The 24,704-nt window shown below is 49.0% G+C and overlaps 1 protein-coding gene across 5 annotated transcripts in view; it reads left to right on the top strand.

The window, feature by feature from the left end:
- The window catches only part of ATP6V0A4 (ATPase H+ transporting V0 subunit a4), a 53,787-nt gene extending 31,226 nt beyond the window's left edge, over positions 1-22,561 (top strand). For all 5 annotated transcript variants that reach the window (XM_048831040.2, XM_048831022.2, XM_048831049.2 and 2 more), the window contains 7 exons: positions 184-302; positions 3,572-3,788; positions 5,913-6,020; positions 8,124-8,255; positions 10,078-10,195; positions 12,995-13,166; positions 22,048-22,561. In XM_048831040.2, coding sequence (XP_048686997.1) covers positions 184-302; positions 3,572-3,788; positions 5,913-6,020; positions 8,124-8,255; positions 10,078-10,195; positions 12,995-13,166; positions 22,048-22,141 — 960 coding nt within the window. In that variant the 3' untranslated portion in view covers positions 22,142-22,561. The remainder of the gene's footprint in view (positions 1-183; positions 303-3,571; positions 3,789-5,912; positions 6,021-8,123; positions 8,256-10,077; positions 10,196-12,994; positions 13,167-22,047) is intronic.
- The last annotated feature ends 2,143 nt before the right edge of the window (positions 22,562-24,704 follow it).

Here is a 24,704-nt window from a genome sequence, read left to right as displayed (position 1 = left end):
AAATCCAGTGTATTATGAGTCAGACTTAGATTTCAGTCATTTGGGACCGTTCGAAGTAGAACTAGCAAAAGGAGTTTGATGGCATTTGAAATTAATGGTCTAATGATTTTTCACCTGTCATTATCAAAAGCATTCCCCCAAATCCTGCTGTTTTCATCCATTTCTCCCTTCGCTTTTCTGAAGATCTGGAACATCGCTGCAAACAAGCTGACGTTCTTAAACTCCTACAAAATGAAGATGTCTGTCGTCATGGGGATTACGCAGATGGTCTTTGGGGTCACACTCAGTCTTTTCAACCACATGTAAGTGTAACGGTTTCGCGCATGCCTTTTAAAGGCTGCTCTGGGTTACTGGGCTAGAGGCGTGGACTCTAAGCCTGTTGCTGCTGCTCATGAATAGCTTCGCAGCTTTAACTCCTTCTCTGAAGCCTGGGCACCGCACCCTCGTCTGGTACAGTGGAAAATCCTGATAAGGATCAAGTGTTGGCCAGAATATTTTATCCTTATCAGCAAGTGATTCTTATGTACTTATGTTTTACGTATTTTCCACGGCCTTAGCTTCCACTGAAGGAGATTTGCATTCCTGGCCTTCAGCCTTGCAGAAAATTCTGCCCAGCCCAACATTCCCTGTACCGTTCACTTTTCTACCACGGCTATCGCTGAGTCAGGGGTCCCAGTAACCGCACACTTGTCTCTCAGCCTACTTGCAACATGTTTTAGTGCGGATGGGACCTAGCGATGTCCCTGTAAGTAAGTGAAAGCCTTGGACTATTGTTTGTATCAAAGCCTCTACTTAAGCCTGTAGGAAAACAGGTTGGAAGTAAGGTATGTCTGCACTTGACAGCTGAGTCAGAAGACCCATTTACAACATGGTTACAGTTTGCAGTGCCAATTGGACCTTAGCTGGTGCTCATTTATCATGATGAGCACAGTATGGGCTTGGCTACACGTACGTTTTATAGCACTCTAACTTGCTGGCTCAGGGGTGTGAAAAATCACCCCGCCCTCCGAGTGCAGCAAGTCAGAGCGCTTTAAAGCGCTAGTGTAAACAGGCTCCGAGCGCTGGGAGCTAATCCCCTCGTGGAGGTGGGTTACCAGGAGCGCTGGGAGAGCTCTCTCCCAGCGTTCGTGCACGACCACACTCGCACTTCAAAATGCTGCCACGGGAGTGCTCCCGCGACAGCGCTCTGAAGTTTCCAGTGTAGCCATGCCCTATGAAAACCTAGCTAGGTGAGGAGATAGACCTGTGATGGGTCACAGTTCTACCGCTCATAAGATAGGGTAGTAGCCACAGGAGGGCTGTGCATAGGGTGACCATAGGTCCCGTTTTGGCTGGGACAGTCCTCTTTTTAAGCTCTGTCCTGGCTGTCCCGACATTTTTGACAAAAATGGGCATTTGTCCTGTTTGCTGTTCCCAGCTGATCAGGTGGCAAGAGCAAATGAACGAATGCCCAGTTTAGCAAAAAGCTCGGGTGCAGGTGCAGAGAAACGTTGGGGGGGGGGGGCAGCGATGCGAGGTGCTGGGCAGCAGGGCTTATGGGGTCAGCCCCAGCAGGCACGGGGCTCGGGTGCTCAACCCCAGCCGCAGGAGGCATGGGGTAGGGAGTTCTGGTGGGAGGGTCAGCCTCAGCCCATAGTGATGTGGTGCTCGGGGGGGGGTCAGCTGCAGTGCGGCATTGGGCTCAGGTGCTCAGCCCCAGCCGCAGGTGACATGGGGCTCAGGGGGGTGGGGGTCAGCCCCAGTCATGGGCAGCATGAGGCACGGAACTTGGGGGTTCAGCCCCAGCCCTGGGCGGCGCGGAGCTCGGGGAGTGAGCCCCAGCATTGGGTGGCATGGGGCACGGAGATCAGGGGAGGGGAGGTCAGCAATGGGTAGCAGGGGTGTGGTCAGTTCTGGCGAGACCCATGGGCAGGGGGGAGGGCAGCTCGAGCGAGTCCTATGCCATCCCGTTTTTACTTTAGGAAATATGGTCACCCCAGCCATGCAGCAACCCTGCTGATCGTGCCGGTGCCCCACACCTGCACTTCACCCACATCGAGGCTGATTCTTCGGTTTACTGCAGGTGAAGCGAATTTTCCCTCTAATGCAGATGGGCAAGCCCTGTGTGTTGATGCACATCACTGCTCCAATTCATTGCTGAAACCAAACCAAGTGCAATAGGTCACCAGTTTTCACAATCTCTTCTTGATTAGGGTTGTGGCTTTTCTGCTGAGTGATCTCTGTGTGTGTGTGTGTGTTCTTGATTTCACAAACTATTTTCAGAGATACAGAAGTGCAGTTAATTTTATATGTAGAATCTATAGCTTTTTTGGCTAAAATCTCTCTCTCTGGGCCTGATCCAGAGCCCACTATAGTTAATGGAAGTTTTTCCATTGACTTCAGTGGGCTTTGGATCAGGCCTTATATGTATACTACATCCACAAAACCCAGACTCTGTTCTGGGATCTCATGGAGGTTGTGTAGTGGATGAGGCTGTCTATAGGACCCTCGTTTGCTGAAAAGTCAGAAGGTACATAGTGAATGAAGCAGGAAACTGCAGGAAGAGGAAGGCTGGTCTCATAGTTAAGGCAGTTGAACGCTCCCCTGGAGAACTGGATTCTATCCCTGCCTCTGCCATAGGGTTCCTGTGTGATGCCAGGCAAGTCCCTTAAACCAAACTTTTCCCAGGTGGCCCCTAACTGTGTATGCCTCATTTTTGGAGCGCCCAACTTGAGACCCTGGGTCTGATCTACAGAATTGCTTAGCCCTCACAGCTGTAACTGCAGTCAATGGGCGCTGTGCTCTGAACACAGTGTTATATAAAGCTAAGCACTGTGAAAAGTCAGGCCCTGTATGCCTCAAATTGGGCACCCAAAATTACTGGGCACTTTTGACTTTAATCTGTATGCCTCAGTTCCCCATCTGTAAAATGGGGCTAAAAAGGTCTCGCCTCAGAGGGGTGCTGTGAAAATAAATTCACCAGTGCTTGTTAGGAACTAACGTAATATGATGAGAGCACCATAGAAAAGCCCATAAGGAAATTAATAATTCTGCATTCAGTGCAGGGTGTGGATGGTATGCAATAAATAAGGCCTGGGGTCACACAGGGAGGAGAAAACAAAACATTGAATAACTGCTCATTCAGCAAGCACCATCCCTCCTGTGCACTGACTGCAGCAGGGATCCTATAGAAAAGTAGTATGTGATCATGTACACACACATGCACACACACAAGGGGGTATGAATTAGGGCTGCACGGGCAATCTTAATTCTAGCATTTCCTAATGTTTGCTACTTTAACATTCTTTTAATGTACTTTTTTAATGTAATAATCTATAAAGATGCTCAGATACCATAGTGATAGGCAAAGTGTAAGACCTGAATAGAAAATGTGTAAAATAATATTTATATCTTAATAGTACCTTTAATCCCTAAATTTGCCCAAGTCACACGTTTCTCCCTTGTCCATCCATAGCTGTACAATGCTAGTTTCATTTTTCGGAGACTACATTATGTGCTCCACAGCCCTAACCCAGTGACCTTGTCCCGGGTGTGCCGCACCAATCCCTTCGGTGGGGTTCTGTCTTTCCAGCTACTTCAAGAAAACCATAAACATCGTCCTGCAGTTCATTCCAGAGATGATCTTTATCCTCTGCCTGTTTGGTTACCTGGTCTTCATGATTATTTTCAAATGGTGCCGCTTCGACGTCCATGTATCCCAGAAAGCACCGAGCATTCTCATCCACTTCATCAACATGTTTCTGTTTAATTACAACGATCCTACAAACGGTCCCTTATATCCACACCAGGTAATGACTCGAGTATATTTACACCTAGTTTTACCCCAAGTTTAGAGAGCCATTTCAGCCCAGCTTCATTAACTGGTGTGTGTGGGCCCCAAGCTATGTTAGTTTGAAAATTAGACAAGCACTGGTATAATAAGCAGTTTAGACTGGTCCTACCTTTCAAACAGTTCAAGTCTGTTGAGAAAATTTCTATGGGTCAAACATACAGCTATGGGTAGCATAAAATCCCTCCTTGACCTGTAAGGGGTTAAGAAGCTCAAATAATCTGGTTGGCACCTGACCAAAAGGACCAATAAGGGAAGAAGATACTTTCAAATCTGTGCGGGGGAGGTTTTGTTCGTTCTCTCTTGGACAGAGAGGGACCAGGGCAGGAAAAAAAGATCTCCTAAAACCCTACCTGAAATAAGCATCTAAGATTACAAAAATTGTAAGTAATAGCAAGGAAATGCATTAGATTATCTGTTGTTTTAGCTTTTGAATTTTCCCTGTGCTAAGAGGGAGGTTTATTCCTGTTTTTGTAACTTTGAAGTTGAGCCTAGAGGGGAATCCTCTGTGTTTTAAATCTTTTTATTACCCTGTAAAATTACCTTCCATCCTGATTTTACAGCGGTGCTCCTTTTTTCTTTATTATAAAGTTCTTCTTTTAAGAAACTGATTGAATTTAGTGTCCTAAAGAAAGGGTCTGGTCTGTACTTTTATTAAAGGCAATTGGTTGGTATATTATTCTCAAGCCTCCCCAGAAAGGGGGTGAAGGGGCTTGGGGGATATTTTGGGGAAATAGGAACTCCAAGTGGTCCTTTTCCTGAATCTTTGTCTAAATCACATGGTGGTGGCAGCAATCCCGTCCAAGGACAAGGAAAGGATTTGTGCCTTGGGGAAGTTTTAACCTAAGCTGGTAGTATAAGCTTAGGGGGTCTTTCATGCGGGTCCCCACATCTGTATCCCAAAGTTCAGAGAGGGGAGGAAACCCTGACAGGGTCAAATTCTGCCCTCCATCACACCTCCATGTGTGGTGGGTTGTGTAGGGTGGAATTTGGTTCTAGTGAAAGCAGTATCTCCTCTTAATGTCTAACCCTGCTGTCTTTTTGTTCTGTGAGAGGCAAATCCTGTCTCCAGGCAGCGAAATCAACGTTGTTACTGGGGAGGCGCAGAGGGGCTCAAGTGCCAGGTGCCAGGCTGGGGAGCATTGTTTTACTGGAATTCAGGTTGCTCCGGTAGTGAGGAAATGGGTCTAATTGCTGACCCCAGTGATGACGCGCCCAAGACTGGGAGAGTGAGTGTGGAAGCAAAGCTGTGGTGCTCTATTGTCTTGTGGTGACTCCGTTTTTAGGGCTGCTCATAAATTTTTTGGCGAAACTATTTTTGACATAAAACCAGGTTTTTGACAAAGCAAAATTTTTTCCAGAAACGTCTGCTTTCCTCTAGAATTTCTGATTTTTCATCGGAAAAGCTGAAAACTCAACATTTTTGGCTGAAAACCGAAATGTATTTGTTTTCAGGCAATTTTTGATCAAAAATTATTTGGTTTGGAGGTTCTTTACTTTTAACGAAAAGTCAAAATCTTACACCAAAAGAAAACTGTTTTCCTACCAGCTCTGTCCATTTGGTCAGATAATACGTGAGAAGATGTTTTTTCTAACTGTCAGCCCTGCAAATTCATGCCGGCTTCACAAAGTCCAGCTGTGTTCTTTCTGGCTCATACATACTTAATCTCTAATAAGGAAGGTTCTGCAGGACAAATTCTGCCCTTCGTCGCATCTGTGCAACCCTACAGCATTCTGAGGTCAGATTTCTGTCCTGCAGTTTGGACTCAGTTGCCAAGACTGTTGTTGATGCCTAAGATGGAATAGACTCGCTGTCCAATAGCTGTGTGGGGTCTGCAGTGTTAACAGGAGTGCAAAGGAGTGCAAACTGCAGTGTTAACAGGAGTGCAAATATGCTTATTTTTGTCACCAAGCAAGCAGATGACACTCTGAAGGTACACAGGGAGCAGACTGGTTGAGTGAGAAGGGACCATTTTTACTGAATCACTTTTCTGACCATAATTGCACTTGCAAAGCTTTTTTAAAAAAAGCTTTTGTGACGTCCCTTTAACAGATTTTTTTTTCCCCCCTTGGTCCCTTGTAGGAAGAAGTCCAGAGCTTTCTGGTCATATTTGCCCTGATAGCCGTTCCCTGGATGCTTCTGTTTAAACCTTTCATCCTCCGAGCCAATCACCGGAAAGCTCAGCGTATGGTAAGGGCACAAGTCCGTTGCTGCGATCAGAAGTTGCAGACAGCTCTGTTTTCACTACATGGGGCCAGAGCTGAAGATTAGAGGTGGGATTTTCCAAAGCACTCAGCATAGGACCTAACTCTGCTCCCGTTGAAGTTAATGGGAGTTATTTACCAGCAATGTTCCCTCTAATTTTTGACAGGCCGTGTGCACAAAAAAATTAATTCTGTGCAAACTGTTGTGTGCGTGGTGTTTTGCCGTGTGTGCGGGGTTTAGGATCTGTGTGCACACGCGCACGCAGCTTAGAGGGAACAGTGTTTACCAGTGACTTTGATTGGAGCAGAGTTAGGCCAACACTGAGTGTTTTTTAAAAACTATATCCTAGGTCAGAAGCAGTTAGAAAAAAGTAATTGTGAGGCCAGTGGTCTGGTGATTACCTCAGTTCCCTGCTGTGCTCAGTTCACAATCACTGTTATGGCTGATTGCTTGCTCCATATAAACGGGGAGCAGGGCAGAAATGGTGCTCTCAGGGAACGTATACAGTGCCTGGGGAAATGCCTGATTTAAAAGTGATTGACCACTTGTAAATAATGCTTTCCTCCTTAAATGATAGAACTCATCTGAGCAAGTTTTAAAGCCCCTGGTCCTACTCTGTTGCACATAACAGTCATAGCTGCTTGTGAATTCTGTTCTTTATCACATTTGTTTCTAATTTACTTTTCTTGGTAGTTAGATGTAATGACTGGAGTATCTTTTATATGGCACAGATGTTTTCATTTAAAAAGAGATCAGCTAGTTATGCTAAGTGACCTTTTCCAGTCCAGTAGCTCATAACCTATCATTTGTCCTGTAACTTCTTACTGTGTAACTCTTCTGGGATTTTCAGGCAAGTTTTACATTGTTGACTCCAGCTTGTGCTTTACGCCAATAACATTTGATATCTTTCCTCCTCTTTCCATCTTTCCCCCCTATTCCAACCAATGATTTTCATATGTCAGCTGTCTGATCAGATCTTAGATTTGCTCAGTGGTTTGAGCATTGGCCTGCTAAACCTAGGGTTGTGAGTTCAATCCTTGAGGGGGCCATTTAGGGATCCGGGGCAAAAATTGGGGATTGGCCCTGCTTTGAGCAGGGGGTTGGACTAGATGACCTCCTGAGGTCCCTTCCAACCCTGATATTCTATTCTATGATTTGGCCAGATTCATACAGCTCTAACAAAAGGCGCTCTTTGTATGATATTCAAGACAACTCTAAGATAAGCAGGTATCACAGAGATTACTGGTGCAACAGAACAAACACATTATTATGAGACCTTTCCTACAAAACATGTTGGAAGCATTAAAGAATGCCAGGATCTGGCCTAACAAGCTGCTATATCAGTACTAAAATGAGACTTTTATTGTGCCCTATATTATGTTGGCTATAAGATTCTTCACATACTCGTTCATGGTCTTTGGAGGCATGGATCAAGTCATCCTGTGTGTATTATAATGCTGTGCACTTTGATGATGCTCCACAAATACTGATTATGGAGAGAGGGTGGATAGTCTTGAGATTTTGTCACCGGATATAGGTCAGGAGATCTGGATTCTGTTCCCAGATCTCTCTCTCAGACTTACTGTGTGACCTTGAGCAAATCACTCAGTCTCTGTGAGGCTGATTCTCTCCTCTGGCTTGTAACAGCATGACTCCATTGGCTACAACTATTCTCGATTTGCATTGGTGTGATTGCAAGGAGCAAATCAGGCTTTCAGTGCCACAGTGTCCTCATCTGCCCAATGCAGATGGTATCCCCCTGCCTCACAGAGGGGTTGCGAGGCTGAAGGTAGTGCATGTAAATTATGTAATTATGTTGCAATCCTTGGCTGGAAGATGTTCTAGAAATTAAAGAATTTATTTATTCCTAGTGATGGAGGCAGCAATACACTCTTTCTCTAGTCTAATAAATGTCTGACTGTCGCTGAAATCACCAATATGTCACACATAGTCTGTGCTACAACAATATAGGGGAATTATGTTCCACATACGTATAGGTATAGTTACATAGTGCATCTATTGACCTGTAGGACCACTGAGGCAATTTGAATAATACAAACCTCGCCTCTCTCTTTTCTTTTTTGAAAGCTCCAGACACCAGCCATTTCAGAAAACCCTGCTGGTGACATTGAAGTGGAGATCATTGACTCCAATCACGCCAAGAAAGCTGGTCAGGAAGACCATAGTGGTGGCCATGCGGGACATGACCATGATGAAGAGGTAGGGAAATCAGAACACGGGACGGGGGAGGAGCAGCCCTTATGAATCCTACCTGCAAGTAGGTCAGACTGGAATGTGGATGATCTTCTGCAAGGCCAAACTGAGGTCTTGGAATTTGCCTGCGGCCTTTTCAGTAGTTTCAGGGAAAGCTCTTGAACCCATTCCTTGTAAGAGAAGAGCCCCCTGAACCTTAACCCAATCCTCTGACCAAATCTGAACCTAAACTTTGTTGAGATTCAGACAGGTATAACGCTCCATCCCCTTCCACTCCCCATCTATTATTGTTCATTTTCATGCCTCACTGGGTTTATAGCTGGCCAAATAAAGCCAGCGTGTAGCATATCATAATGTACTTCCTGTGGGAGAACCTGTTCTTTTTTATCTTCTCACCCAGTTCTGTGAACCCATGAGGTTCAGATTTTGAGGCTAAGCATCGGAGGTTTTGGGTGTGAACCTAACTATAGGAACTTCCAGACTGGATCAGACTTCAGGCCCATCCAGTCCCATACCCTGTCTCTGATATTAGCCAGTACCAGCCGCTTCAGAGGAAGGCGTAAGGACCTTGCAGAAGGCAGATGTAGAACAATCAGCTCCCCATAGAAGTCTCATCCTGCTCTCTAATTATTAGAGTTGGCTTAAGCCCTGAAGCCCAAGGTTTAACATCTCCCGCACCTTCTGAGGTTTTGCCCATCACGAAGGTCCGGTTTACACTACAAACTTCTATCAGCATAACTATGTTGCACAGGGGTGCAAAAAATCCACACCCCTCAGTGATGTAGTTATACCAGCCTAACCCCTATGTAGACAGCACTGTGTCAGCAGGAAAGCTTCTCTCGCTGACATAGCTACCGCTCTTGGGAAGTTGGATTAACTACACCGATGGAGAGCTCTCTTCTGTCGGTTTAGAGCGTCTTCGTTAAAGTGCTACAGCGGAGCAGCTGCATCGGTGCAATGTTTTAAATGTAGACTTGCCCGAAGGAAAAGCAGTTGTCCTGGTGGAAAAAGCACAGGAGTGTTCGGCATTAAAAGAACCTGAAATCTGGAGAGGAAGGTGAGAGCAACTAAGATAGTGACAGAAGTTGAGCATAATTCTCACCTGAATGTACTGATCCAACACCCACTGAAGACAATAGAAAAACTCTCGTTGATTTCAGTCGTGTTGGATCAGCCCCCTTGTGCTCCACATTTATTTCAGGGTTGCACCCTTGCAGCCTGTAACGTGTGTGTGTGGCGGGGGAGGAGGCCATTAGGCCTCATTCATTTGAACTGGGGGAACCCAGGATGTGGGCCTCTGGCAGCAGACACTCTGCCTAGACTGAGGTTCACAGCAGTCCCAGATGCTTCAGGGGGAGGGGGTTCAGTCTCAGCTGGCAGTTCGGGAAGTGGGATTGGCTGGCTGAGGAGGGAGATGGCTCTTAAGAAATGCACTGATTCGGCGTATGTCCCCAGAAGCATCTGCCACCAGGTTTCCTGTGCAGTTCCAGCCATAAACTAAAGCTTCAGGCCTTAGGGGAGCCCAAGGAGGACAGTGGTCATCTCACTGCCACCCCCCAGCAGGGGTTAAGTTGTAGGGATGGTAAAGGGTAGTTCTTTAGCAGTTGCCTCAAGTTGCCTTTCTTCCGAATGGTGGGCTGGGAAAATAAAGGAGAAGGAACAATTTTCAAACCTTTCCTTTTGACCTGTGAAGTACCCATGTGTTGCTACCACTGCCATGAAGAGGAGAGAGGAGACCAATGTGCAGCACATTAAGGCAGCACTGCGCTGTTCACTTACGCTCATTTAGTGCTGCTTGTTCAGCAGCTTCATTTTTACATCATTCCAGTTCAGTTTTGGCGATACGTTTGTCCACCAAGCTATCCACACGATTGAATACTGCCTGGGCTGCATCTCCAACACAGCATCCTACCTTCGGCTCTGGGCCCTCAGCTTGGCTCATGCACGTGAGTTATCACTCTGTGTTCGTTATTCTTCAGGTAGTGACTGTGAAAGGCTGCTACAGAAAGGATTTCAGTAGAGCTGGTTGGGAATTTTTTGTCAAAAAGTTTTCTGGGGAAAATTTTGGTTTCCCCAAAAATCAGGGAAATTGCCCATCAGGAAAATCAAACCAAATGTCAACCCAAATAAACGTGTTTTGGTTTGTCGAACAAAATCAAAATGTTTTGTGGCAGTTCAATCTGTTCACCTAAACTGCCGCAGCATGGGGCACGGGTCACTTGCAGGTTTAAACTAGTGTAAATGATGGATTATCTGTAATTTAAAATCTTTAAACCATGATTTGAGGACATCAGTAACTCAGCCAGAGGTTATGGGCCTACTACAGGAGGGGGTGGGTGTGGTTCCATGGTCTGCGATGTGCAGGAGGTCAGACTAGATGATCATTATGGTCCCTTTTGGCCTTAAAGTCCGAGTCCCTCTGGTGTCTTGTAATTGTGGTTCCTCATGTCCACGCTGTGGCCTTGGCTGTCTGGCTGAACTACATTTCCCATGATGCACTGATTGAACCATCATGGGAAGAGGTAGCACATCCAGGAACCCAGCCCATAAAGGAGAATGAGAGCATGAGGCACCAGAATTACAACTCCCCGCGAGGCACTGGGGCAGCTCAGGCAGACACAGATTAATGTCAAACTGACGTGAAAAGAAATATCTTGATTACGTGCAGCAAATTAAAAATGAAACATTTTGCTGTGGGAATAGCTAAACTTTTCATTTGGATCTGAAATTTTCCAACCAAAATTTTTTAGAACTCTCCATTTCATGAAAAATTTCAATATGTCAACTTTTCATCCTGATTTGGGATGAAACAAATGTGAAAATATCAGAATTCCCCGTAGGACAGAATTTCTGATTTTTGACCAACTCTAAGTATTATTATATATTTATTATTTATATTTTTGTGGCACCCAAGAGTCCTAGTCATGTACTGGGGACCCCACTGTGCTAAATACTGTCCAACACAGTACCAGACAGTCCCTGCCCCCAAAGAGTTTACAATCTAGAAATGGGCAACTACAGAAGGAAGGAGTGCAGAGATCCCTGGATTGGAAGGGGTGAGCTGCACTTCCCCTTATAACAGCCTTGTTGGCACATAAGTGAGTCTAATAGGACTTAATTAGAAGCCAAGTCACACTAGCCTTATACTGGAGATAAAGTGATAAAAAGTATAAGACATTTGAGTAAAAGGGTGACATGCACTTAAATATACAGGTAACCCTTTTATGAACATCTGAACACCTGTTTTTCTTGGGAGGTTTAGCAGAGGTGTTCATTACAACTGTTGGCACCTAAGATGATAGCCCATTCATCTGAACTCTTACATCAAAATATAGTCTATGGATCTTTCTGTACTGTCCAAGGAGATAGAAGAAGGATGATCCAATGGTTAGGGTGCCAGCATGGACTGTAGGAGAGCTGAGTTCAATTCCTGGCTTTGCCACAGACTTACCGTGTGACCTTGGGCAAGTCACTTAGCGTCTGTTCCCCATCTGTAAAATGGGGATAGTAGCACAGAGGTGCTGTGGAGAGAAATACAATGAAGATTATTAGGTGCCTAGATACTATAGTCAAGAGGGACATGTAAAAACTAGGGCTGTCGATTAATCACAGTTAACTCATGTGATTAACTCAAAAAAATTAATCGTGATTAAAAAGATTAATTGCAGTTTTAATCGCACTGTTAAACAACGGACTACCAATTGAAATTTATTAATATTTGTGGGTGTTTTTCTACATTTTCAAATATATTGATTTCGATTACAACACAGAATACAAAGTGCTCACTTTATATTATTATTTTTTATTACAAATATTTGCACTGGAAAAATGATAAACAAAAGAAATAGTATTTTTCAGTTCACCTCATACAAGTACTGTAGTCCAATGTCTTTATCGTGAAAATGCAGCTTACAAATGTAGATTTTTTTTGTTACATAACTGCACTCAAAACCAAAACATTGTAAAACTTTAGCGCCTACAAGTCCACGCAGTCCTACTTCTTGTTCTGCCAATCGCTCAGACAAACAAGTTTGTTTACATTTACAGGAGATAATGCTGCCCTCTTCTTATTTACAATGTCACCTGAAAGTGAGAACAGGCGTTCGCAAGGGACTTTTGTAGCCGGCACTGCAAGGCAAAATCATAGGATAGACTGATCAGAGAAATAATTTTGAACCCCAAGAGAACCCACCTTTTACACAGGCACCTATTGCCCGCGATCACAGATCTTAACATTAGCTGGAGATCAAGTAGACAGTCAGTGGTAAGAAAGGGAACTGATTTTGGCAGTAAGGATGAAATGCAAAACCATGAAGGACGCTCCTGACATCCCACTGTCTGGGGGACCAGAACTACTACAATGGCACAGACTATTATAACTCTGATAGAAACAAAAGGGAGATCTCAGGAGAAAGCAGCCTGGATTTCTCTAAAGATCTCTGGCAGGTGCAGTCACACACACAGCTCCGCAAAAGGACATAGAGCCAGATCCTCAGCTAGTGTAAACTGGCAGTGCTCCACTGAAGTCAATGGGGCTGTACGGAGGACCAGGATGTTACACCTCAGCTGCAGTATATACCCACTTCCCATTCGTTCTGCACACAGCTTCCCTTTAGGGAAGGCATTGTGAATGATGGAGCACAGAACAAATGGATTGTTCCATCCAGCGAACGGGGTGGGCGTATGGATTTTTACCATTGTGATGGTTGAACTATTCTTGCTCTTCCCCGCTGCTTGCTTTGCAGAGTTATCAGAGGTCCTCTGGACCATGGTGATGAACATTGGACTGAAGAACAGCGGCTGGGGAGGACTTATTGGGGTCTTCATCATCTTTGCCATCTTTGCAGTTCTGACTGTAGCTATTCTGCTTGTCATGGAGGGCCTCTCTGCCTTCCTGCATGCACTGCGCCTTCACTGGTACGTATTCGTCCCTCTTCAAGCTATGGAAGCCTTTTCTAGTGCAGAAATGAGGGCACACATTTTACTGCAGAGAGTCCATGATGATGTGCATGGGGAGGGGCACGGGGTGAGGGCATGTAAATACCTAATTAGAAAGTGAGACTGTATGCCTCGGTAGATGCTCATATTTGTTACAGGATGTTTTCTATTCACAGCTATTTATTGTACCTCAGGCTTATACCATAACACTGCTCGAGATTGCACTTTCCTGTTTGAAGACGGGCAGGCATGCAAAAATATGTAAACGGTCAGGTGAAGTGGCCTAACTGAGACCTCCAAACTCATGTCTGTTGGGGAGTAGCTCATGTTTCTTCTTCGAGTGCTTGTTCACGTCCATTCCACATTAGGTGTGCGCACGCCGCGTGCACCAGCGTTGGAAACTTTTTCCCTTAGCGGCTGCCGGCGGGCCCCCCGAGGGGCACCACTGCGCCGTGCATATATACCCCGGCCAGCCCAGCCCCCTCCAGTTCCTTCTTACCATCCGTGGCGGCATTGGAACAATCTCTCTCTCTCTCTCTCTCATAGAAGAGCAAGTCCCTTAGCCTTTAGAGTAGCTGTTATCAGTTTGTTTACATACAGATTGTGGACACTTAAGTCATTAGGTGCTTGGAGGCCTCTAGCACCTGCCCCAGGCCGCGGGGCATGCCGCAGGCCTGCAGCTTCAAGGCTTGCACCATGTGCCGCAAACCTATGCCAATTAGTGACCCCCCACAACTCGTGTCTACGTTGCCTGGGGGACGGACATCAAACTGAAAGGTGTAGGATTTGCAAGGCATTTAAGCCAAGGACAAGGAAAGAAAGAGACTTTCGCCTAAAGCAACTGTTGATGGAGGCTGCATTGCAGCTGCCAGGCCTGAAGCGCCCGACGCTGGCTCAGACTTCCTTGGTGCGTAGTGCCCCGGTGCTGTCAAGAGACCAGGCATTGGCTTAGCACCGTAAACTGTCGGCCCCGGAGCGCCAGGCTAGATCCTGGCACCGATTGTCCTCCCCGGTGTGGCCCCCAGCGCGGCCTAAAGGAAGGCGTGGTCGTTCCCCGCACAGGAGGCTGGTGCCTCCCAAGGCCCCGAGTGCCGATAAGAGCGGGAAGGCCGCGGTACCGGTGCTGACCACGACGGTCCCGGCAGCACAAGCCCAACCGAGCCCAGACCTAAGTGAGCTCAATGCAGACGATGGGCTCAAGGGCATAACAGATCAGCCCTCTACCCCTGGCACCTTTGAGGCTCAAAAGGACCTCATCAAGCAGTCGGCGGCGAGCCCCCTCCCCTGTGGGGAGAACCCTCCGTCACCCATGCCTCGGGTGCCGTTGAGGGGTAAGCCGGCAATGGTGTGCTGCTCGAGGACACTGTCCCAGCACCGCTCCCAGAGTTGGTCCTGGTCGAGCTCCGACTCTGCAGACTCACACTTGCCAGTGGCCCAGAAGGAGGTTGCGGCACCGGCAGCGGGTCGACATGAAGAAGCACCAGAAAGGGCACACCGCTCTCTGGCACTGCCCAGAGACCGGCACCAGGAGGAGTTGAGACGGCCCTCGCCAGAGGTCTCCCGCAGATGGTCCCGGTCCCGGTCCCGGGGATACTGGTACCGATCCCAGTCCCGCTCAGCCAGGAGCCGCTTGTTCTCCCGCCGGCGCAGATTGTTGGCACCGCCATGGCCTTCACGATTGGCATCGCTGCAGTCTGGCACCGGCTCCGGCCATTATACCTACCCACACCAGGGCCCGGAAAGCAGGGACCCTCAGGGGAGCTGGCAACCTCAATGGGGGCCGCCAGGCCATTGGCCCTTCTGGACCCCCTGGGCCTATCAGGAGCGCCAAGGGGCCCCATCCAGGGCAAGTTACTCGGTGCAGCAGTCCCGGTCTCCGCACCAATGCCAGATGGTCTCCAGCATCCCCCCAGCATAGAGTGGAAAGTCCAGCACCGAGCCCGGTGCCGTCCCACGGACTCCCGCCGCGGCCTGAGCCGGAGGCCCCTACCACGGGAGATGGGGAGCAGGAGGACCAACCAGAGGGGGTCGAGCAGCAGCTAACTCCTCATCTTCCCCCGATGAGGCGGTGGCGGGTACAGAGGTGTCCGGCCTTCCGCCGATAGACCATAGAGCCCACCAGGAACTGCTGTGCAGAGTCGCCCAAAATTTGGGGTTGCAGGCCGAGGAGACAGTTGAGCAGGAGGACCCCATGGTGCACATTTTGAGCCCCGAAGGTCCATCCAAAATAGCGCTCCCGCTCATTAAGACATTCAGTCTAACAATAAGACTATATGGCAGACCCCGGCCTCCAGCGCTCCACCAGCTAAAGGAGTGGAGCATAAATACTTTGCCCCATCTAAGGGCTATGAGTTCCTGTTCTGCCACCCGAGTCCCTGCTCCCTAGTGGTTTCGGCAGTGAACAAAAGGGAGTGCCACGGACAACAGGCCCCGGCCCCTAAGACCAGGGAGGCGAAACACCTGGACCTTTTTGGTAGAAAGGTGTACTCATCTGGGGGCCTTCAGTTGGGGATTGCTAACCAGCAGGCCATCCTCAACTGGCACAATTTCAACACCTGGGTGGCGGTGGGGAAGTTTAAGGACAACCTCCCACAAGGTTCCCAAGAGGGGTTCATGGCCCTGGTGGACGAGGGCAAAGCAATAGCCAAGACCCCTCTCCAGGCCTCTCTGGATTCGGCAGATGTGGCGGCTAGAACAATCACATCGGGGTGGTCATGAGGTGCTTGGCGTGGCTCCAGGAGTCAAGTCTGCCCCCCGAGGTCCAGAATCCACTCCAGGACCTCCCCTTTGAAGGGTCCAGGCTCTTCTGGGACCAGACAGCCACGAGGCTGCATAGCCTCAATGACTCGCGAGCTACACTCAAGTCGCTGGGTATGCACAGCCCGGCGACTCAGAGGAAGCCCTTTAAGCTGCAGCCTCCCCCTCAATGCCAGTACCAGCCTCACCATAGGCATGAGCCTTACCATAGGCGAGGCAGGGATAACAGGCAATGGTGCAATAACAATAATGCGCCGGGCCAGAACCAAGGCCAGCACAAACCCCGGCCGGGCACTAAGCCAGGCTTTTGAAGGTGCGCTCGAGGACAGCATACCAGACCAGTCACCAGATCCGTCCCTTTGTTTCCTGAACCACCTGTCCTGTTTCTCCCGTGCGTGGTCCACCATTAAGTCAGACCCTTGGGTCTTACGCACGGTGCGGAATGGGTACTCGCTGCATTTCGCCTCCCTCCCCCCCTCCTACTCCCCTTCTCTGTCCCTCTTCAGGGACCCCTCTCATGAGCATCTCCTAGAGGAGGAAGTCTGCTTGCTGCTAGAGACGAGGGCGGTAGAGGCGGTGCCTCACGGCCTAAGGGGAAAAGGGTTCTACTCCCGGTACTTCCTCATCCCCAAGGCCAAAGGGGGCCTTCGCCCAATCCTAGATCTGCACGGGGTCAACAAATTCCTGATCAAGGCCCAGTTCCGCATGGTCTCTCTGGGCACCATCATCCCTTCCCTGGATCCAGGGGACTGGTACGCTGCCCTCGACATGAAGGACACGTACTTTCATATCACCGGTTTCAGAGTAACAGCCGTGTTAGTCTGTATTCGCAAAAAGAAAAGGAGTACTTGTGGCACCTTAGAGACTAACCAATTTATTTGAGCATAAGCTTTCGTGAGCTACAGCCACAGTATGCATCCGATGAAGTGAGCTGTAGCTCACGAAAGCTTATGCTCAAATAAATTGTAAATAAACCTTATTCAAATAAATAAACCTTAGTCTCTAAGGTGCCACAAGTACTCCTTTTCTCTTTTCATATCACCATCTTCCCAGCACATCAGCGGTTCCTACGCTTGGGCCAAGAGCATTATTAGTTTACGGTTCTCCCGTTCGGTCTAGCCGCGGCCCCAAGGGTGTTCATGAAGTGCATGGCGGTGGTGGCGGCCTTCTTACGGAGGCAGAGCATCTGGGTGTACCCGTACCTCGACGACTGGCTCCTGGTGGGCCGATCCGAGGTTGAGGTGTGGGGCCATGTGGAGGTGGCCCTGAGATTGTTCCACGAACTGGGGCTCCTTGTCAACATCCCCAAGTCCCGCTTGTACCCACGCAGAGAGTGGAATTCATAGGGGTGGTCCTGTACGCAGTGCAGGCCAGGGCAAGCCTTCCGGTATCCTGATTCCAGACTATCCAACAGGCAGTGGCCTCCCTGCGCCAGTTTCCAACGACAACGGCCAGGTGCTGCCTGTTTTATATAACCAAGCAGGGTGGGGCTCATTCCTTGACACTCTGTCGCGAGGCTCTCCTCCTCTGGGACCTTTGCATAGCCCATGCAATTGACCTCGACGCGTCCTATCTCCCAGGGGTGCAGAACGAGCTGGCGGACTCCCTCAGCAGGTCATACCGCATGCACGAGTGGACGCTCAGGGTGGATGTCGTGCTTTCTCTCTTCCGCAGGTGCGGGTTTCCCCGGGTAGATCTGTTTGCCACCAGGGCCAACGCCCAGTGCCCGCGGTTCTGCTCGTTCCAGGGCTGCAGCCCGGGCTCACTCGTGGAGCGTTTGCAATCCCGTGGAGAAGGGGGCTTGATGTATGCCTTCCCCCAACTCCTCTTGGTGCACAAGGTCCTGCTCAAGGTGTGCACGGAGAGGGCGGTGGTGATCCTCATTGCCCCAGCCTGGGCCTGCCAACACTGGTACACATAGCTCCTAGAGCTGTCGGTGGAGGCCCCAGTAGTCCTGCCCAAACACCGGGACCTGCAGTCACTGCACCTGATGGTGTGGAGGCTCTGTGGTTAAATGTCCTGGAGAGCCAGTGCTCCCTTCCTGTGCAGCAGATTCTGCTTGGCAGTAGAAAGCCCTCTACCAGAGCGGCCTATATGGCCATGTGGAAAAGGTTCTCGTTTTGGTGTGAACCCTGACAGGTGCAGCCGGGCCAGGCCCCGGTGCAGGCCATTCTGGAGTACCTCCTGCACCTCAAGCAGCAAGGGCTAGTCCCGTCCTCACTCAGAGTGCACCTGGTGGCCATCTCCGTCTTCCATCCGGGGTTCTCGGGGTGCTCACTGTTTTCCCACCCAATGGTGGGACGGTTCCTTAAGGGGTTGTAGAGGGTGTTCCCGTACTCCCACCCCACAGTCCCTCCATGGAACCTTAACCTGGTCCTTTCTAGACTCATGGGACCCCCTTTCGAGCCCCCTGCTACCTGTTCTCTCCTCCACCTTTCCTGGAAGGTGGCATTTCTGGTTGCCATTACCTCGGCCAAAGGGTGTCCAAACTGAGGGCCCTCACCTCTGAGCCACCGTACACAGTATTTCACAAGGACAAGGTGCAGCTCCAGCCACACCCCAAGTTCCTCCCTAAGGTTGTCTCCCAATTCCATCTGGGCCAGGACATTTGTTTGCCAGTGTTCGACGAAGAAGTCCAAGAAGGTGGTGCAAGGCCGGTTTCCAACCTCCCGCAAGGGAAAGAATAAGACTGGGTGTGAGCAAGGTCCCGAGCCGGGCAACTCTTCACCCACGTAAGGATCTTGGGCCCACGCTCCTGTGGAGCGATGTAGCCCAACCTGCTCCCTGCCAGCTACCTCGGATGGCAGCAGAGGCTTCAGTCAGCTCTGGGTGCGGTCCATGCCAGATGCCCTGCAGGCAGTGCAGGAGATCATGTCCCTCCCGGTGCCGCCCACGCCGGCTCCTGCGGTTCCCCGGTCACAGGGTAAACCTGTGTTCGGACCACCACGGTCCCCACCTCAGCGGGCACCATTCCCCATCGTGGGGGGACGTCCCGCCGGCACTCGCCGTCCCATAGCCGCCACGCATCTGACCACAAAAGGCAAACACCGCACAGCACCATTCGGTCCCCAGCCCTTGGGCACGGGCAGAGAGGCTTGAGGCGCAGCTTGCCGGTCATTGGGTGCAGACCTTTGGAGGCACGTGCCGCCCGGCAGAAATACCGATCCTGGCACCCGGTATCTCTGAGACCGCAGTACCACTCCAGGGACCAGTTGCGGGATCACCATCACCATTCCTTGGACCGTGGCTGATCCCCTAAGAGGGCATCACTGCATGCAGGTGCTTCCCGGCATTGGGCCCACTCTGACTCCCTTTCATCGGAGCAGTGTTCAACTCTACCCATACCAGGGCATTCCTGCTGCTGGAGCGATTCAGGGCCAAGACCCAAGGTATGTGGGCCCCAGAGGAAGCGACGCTACACATAAACGTCAAAATGCTCAGGGCAGTGCGCAGAGCTTGTGCGGTCTTCCTACCTCACCTGTCGGGCAAAGTGGTCAGAGTCCTGACGGACAACACAGCCTCGATGTTCTACATCAACAGACAAGGGGGAGCATGATCCTCTGCCAAAGGCACTCCATCTTTGGGACTTCTGCCTCGACCATGGAATCCATCTAGAAGCGTGTCACCTTCTGGGTGCCAAGAACATGCTAGCGGAACACCTAAGCAGGGACTCCTCCTCTCACCATGAGTGGGTGCTCCACCTGGAGGTAGCCGACGTGGTCTTCCAGAGGTGGGGAACTCCCCAAGTGGGGAACTCCCCTCTTCAGAAGGGGTCCAGAAGGTCCTCCTCGAGAGTAGAAAGCCCTCGACTAGACAGACTTACCTGGCAAAGTGGACGAGGTTCTCCCACTGTGTGGCCAAACGGGGTATCTCCCCTTCACATTCTTCAGTGCAGTCGATCTTAGACTACCTGCTTCAGTTGAGGAACCAGGGTCTGGCACGCTCCTCTGTCAGGGTGCATTTGGCAGCCATTTCCACCTTTCATCCACCCATCCAGGGGCAGACGGTGTTCTCCCATGACATGACGATCAGGTTCCTCAGAGGTCTCGAGAGACTTTTTCCTTGAGTTTGGTCCCCGGTCCCTCGGTGGGATCTCAATTTGGTTCTCTCCAGGCTCACAGGCCTGCCCTTTGAACCTTTGGCCTCATGCTCCCTGTCTCACCTATCGTGGAAGGTAGATTTCCTGATGGCGGTGATGTTGGCAAGGAGAGTCTCCAAGCTGCGAGCCCTGACCTCAGACCCGCTTTACATGGTCTTCTATAAGGATGAGTTTCAGCACCAGCCGCACGCAGCCTTCCTTCCCAAGGTGTGTCCACTTTCCACATGAGCCAGGACATTTTCCTTCTGGCCTTCCACCCTAAGCCCCATGAGATTAGCAAAGAGAGGCACCTTCACGCTTTGGACGTAAGAAGGGCTCTGGCTTTCTACCTAGATCGGACAAAGCCTTTCTGTAAGTTGACTCAGCTTTTCATCTCTACAGCTGATAGGATGAAGGGCCTCCTGGTGTCCATGCAGAGGATTTCTAACTGGATCACCTCCTGCATTTGGACCTGCTATGAGTTGGCGGGAGTCCTTCCACCGCTGATCGTCAGAGCCCACTCGACCAGAGTGCAGGCATCTTCAGCAGCCTTCCTGGCACACTTCCCAATCCAGGACATCTGTCGAGCCACGGTCCTCGGTGCACATGTTCACAGCCCACTACGCCATCATGCAGCAGGCCAGGGATGACGCTGGGTTCGGCAGAGCGCTGTTGCAATCAACGCATCTGTGAACTCCTACTCACTTCCAAGGGTATTGCTGGGAGTCACCTAAGTTGAATGGACATGAGCAAGCACTCGAAGAAGAAAAGACAGTTACCTTTTCTGTAACTGGTGTTCTTCGAGAAGTGGTGTTCATGGCCATTCCACAACCCACCCTCCTTCCCCACTGTCAGAGTTTCCGGCAAGAAGGAACTGAGGGTGGGGAGAACCGGCAGCGCCCTATATACCGCATGTGCGCACCACTCCAGGGGGCGCCGGAGCCGGTCCCCTACAGATAGTGGTGAGGGAAAAACTCCCAACATCAGTGCATGTGGCGAGCACACACACCTAAGTTGAATGGACATGAGCAGCACATCTCGAAGAACACCCATTACAGAAAAGGTAACTCTCTTTTGTAAACTCCTTCCTGGTGGTGGAAGATTTAGTGTTAACTCACTGTTCCACCTGCACTTAGGGGTTCAGACACTTTTCTAAGATCTTATAAGAACCCAGACTGATGTGTAAAACAAATTCAATGCAAGGGAAAAAAAGAACTCATCGGCCCTGGAGTTCTCTTGGAGGGCTTGTGTTGTTTACTTTGCATCACGTGACATTCCATCCCTGACCACACAATACAATGAGCAAAAACCAGCTTGTAAAGCTTGGAATCACTTGATATGGGGCTGGAGGGCCTGAGAAGTTTGCTAGCTCTCGGGTTCCATTGTACTGCATGAAAGAGTGAACTTGGCTGCCCCCAGTGGTTATCAAAGCTCTCTCGGATATTAGGTTTAGTGTAGGAACAAGGGCCTAGTTTTCACTGCTTCAGAGATACTGGTGATTGTCCCCTCACTGGCAGTGTTTTCAGACTGATGTATGAAAGGGGCTGTAATGGTCAGTGGCTCTTCTGAATTCCTTTTTCAGCCACAGCTGTTACTCTCTCTCAGACACTTTACTTTCCTCCTTGTACCCTCAACCCAAGGAAGGTGGGAACCAAATATGTCAAGGGTGGTTCTTCTTCCTTTGAAATGTAGTTGCCAATGGTGCTGTTGCTGATCCTGACCCTTTCCATTATGTCAGAGCGGCCCTCGGGAAACCCTAGCTCAGCCACCAGTCCAGACCATATGCACATCACAAAGCTGTAGAGATTCCTGGAAACTTGTGCATGTTTCTGACACAGACCCTCCACTGTTAGTTAAGCAGCCGGTCTCTCTCTTCCTGGAGCTGCTATTTTTGTACCTCACTGCTTGACTTTTAAATGTTCCTTTCTTCCCTCTCTCCCCACCCCCCTATCTTCTCTTGCAAACTCATATAACACATTACGGTGCCTCTTAAACTTCTCTTTGTGTTTATTTTCCCCCTATCAGGGTGGAGTTCCAGAACAAGTTCTACGTGGGGACAGGTTATAAGTTTTCTCCATTCTGCTTTAAGTCTATCATAGATGGAACTGCAGAAGACTAGAGACAACTCATTGCAAAAACCCTTTATTCCCTGGACCATATTTTTCATTCCTTGAAACAGATTACACTGTGGAGTACAGAAACCTCTTCAAGTGAGCTTCATATTCTATGTAGTTAAATGGAATTGTTGCGCTGGCCTAGCACTAGGTACAAACCAGACACTACTCTCATTGAAGGGTTAACCGTCTGTCATAATTTAGCAAAAATTTTAATCTAAAAGGTGACCATTTTTACCTGTACAATGCTAAACTGTAAATCAGTGGAGCAACAGAACACAGATCCTCAGCTGGTGTACACGTGCATCACTCCGTTGATGTCAATGCTGCGTATCTGGCCCTATATGTAGGAGTCATCTGTCTACTCTTTGGATTAAAAACAGAGGATGTGTACTGTTTTGAAATAAATTAATCATCAACTCTCATGTGTTTTTCCCCCTTTGCTGTCCTGCTTTGCGGTTTTTGTTTTTTAAGAAAACATTTAAGGGTTGATTTAGATGAATTCCTTGGGTGATCAGAAGACAACTGCATGTGATGAATCCCTGTACAAGATTACATTTCTTAATATAGCACACAAATACAATTCAAAGTAACTTGAGAAAAATGCTTGCTTTTAAAGACATCCTTTACTACGACAAACTGCTTATTATCTTATTTGTTCCAGAGCTTAACATCGCTGGATTATAGGCTTTCTCACACATTGTCACTTTAGAAAAGCATTAAATTTGAATCACACAAATACAAGGACACACCAGCTGCAGATCAGCAATGCGGGCCTTTGGGGTTTCTAGTTCTAGTGTGTACCTGTCATGGCTGAGCTCAGTAAAGCTGGTCATTATTTACTAGCAGGTCTTAGCAACAAATCCTGAAATCCTTGCTCATTCTTTACTCAATGCTGGCCACAGGCACAACTCCCATGGGAGTCACGGGGAATTTTGACTGAGTAAGGGCTTCACAGGATATACATCTGGGAATAAGCTCTCAAAAGCCTGAGGCTCCATAGATATCTGGGTGCCTCTTGGGGTGATATAACGAAGACCTCTTGCGATGTGCAGACAGGCACAGGCGTAGCTACCATTGCACGAGTTCAAACCTTGTTAAAACAGTAAAGAGAGGTCCTCTCTCTGAGATCGTGGTCCCTAAGACTTGCCGGGTCCAAGACTAGCAACCTACAAAATAGTCCTCACGTGGGGGTAGCGCTGTATGATCTGAGCTTGGCAAGAAATTGTTGCCTGTGTATCCAGGCTTACGTACATCCCGTTGATCTGGATGGTGTTTGTTTGCAGTAGCGAGGTGATGGGAGCTACACGGTATCGTGAGGTGGTTCACAAAACAAAAAAAAAATCTCAGCACCTCCTGACATTTTCCATGGTAACTGTTGTCATCTCCTGTCAGGGCTATAGCTCATGGTTCCTGAGATCCACCCAGAGCAGAGGAACTGCCAAGCCTCAGGCAGTCTGGTTCAAATTCGCATCCCAAAGCTGAGCAGTTAAAACCTCTTTCCTCCCTAGAAGTGATCCCGCTAGCGCAAACGTTAAAACACGTCGATGGCAAATCTGGATGTGCTGCTGCCCACACTGTACCTCTCATGTGGGGAAACAGCCTGGACCGTTGGCAATCTAGCACCCTCCGCCAATGTGGTAAAACCATTTCCAAAAACGAATGCCAGAAAATGCTTCTGGCAATTCCACTGGGAACCACAAGCTGCCAGCTGCATTTGTTCCTTTGCAGTTCGTTGCTGAAAAAAGCCTTGTGGCTGACACATCATTGCTAACGTCACCATCTTTTGTTTCCAGAGTACTCTCAGACTGGCGTGGCATGATGCAGACCCTCCCGCGCTCCGACACAGTGCCCCTTTCTGTTACCACATTCCTTAACACCAGTTTGTTATACTGAAGCCTTGATTACATTAATGGATGAACCCGTAGCCATCCAGACCACTGCCGTCCAAGTGTTCATTCTCGCATCACTGACACAATCATGCACATCACTGGATTGAATTAGTTCAGTCTTTAAGGCAGCTGCCAATTCAACAAAGGCATTGAGATGTATTATTTTCATTCGCTTTATCCAAAATATTCATTGTTTTGCATTTCCATTCCTGTTTACGTACAAGTGCCGAGCCAGATGCATCTTCCCCCTTCTGCATGCCATAGGCATTACCGGGGCCAGGGATGAGAGGAATGCGTCTCCCACCAGGTTATTATAATTGAACTATTGTGTACTGGCCCTTATATTGCCCTCATCACCGTCGTATTTAATACCTTCCAGTCGTTGATGTCCCTCCCAGGGCAGCTGCAGGAGTCATTCATTTTTACTCCTGCTCTCTCTGCCCCACAAGTATTTTTTGTGTGTTTGCACCTCTATTTCTTGGGTGGCTGACGTTCCCAGGAAGTGACATTCACGTGTCTCATTGGGCATGGTCTGGCCCCACTTCATTTGGAATACTAATAGGCAATACTGCTGCTTCACCTACTCCTCCCCACCCCCACGCACACATTCTATTAGCCAGTTTATTCCCAGTGTCTCTGGGCATCTGAATAATAATAATAATCTCTCTGAACTCCT

This window comes from Caretta caretta, chromosome 1 (assembly GCF_965140235.1).
Source record: "Caretta caretta isolate rCarCar2 chromosome 1, rCarCar1.hap1, whole genome shotgun sequence".
Classification (NCBI taxonomy): domain Eukaryota; kingdom Metazoa; phylum Chordata; order Testudines; family Cheloniidae; genus Caretta; species Caretta caretta.
The sequence above is the reverse complement of the archived record's forward strand: the minus strand, read 5'-3'. Positions and strand labels throughout refer to the sequence as shown.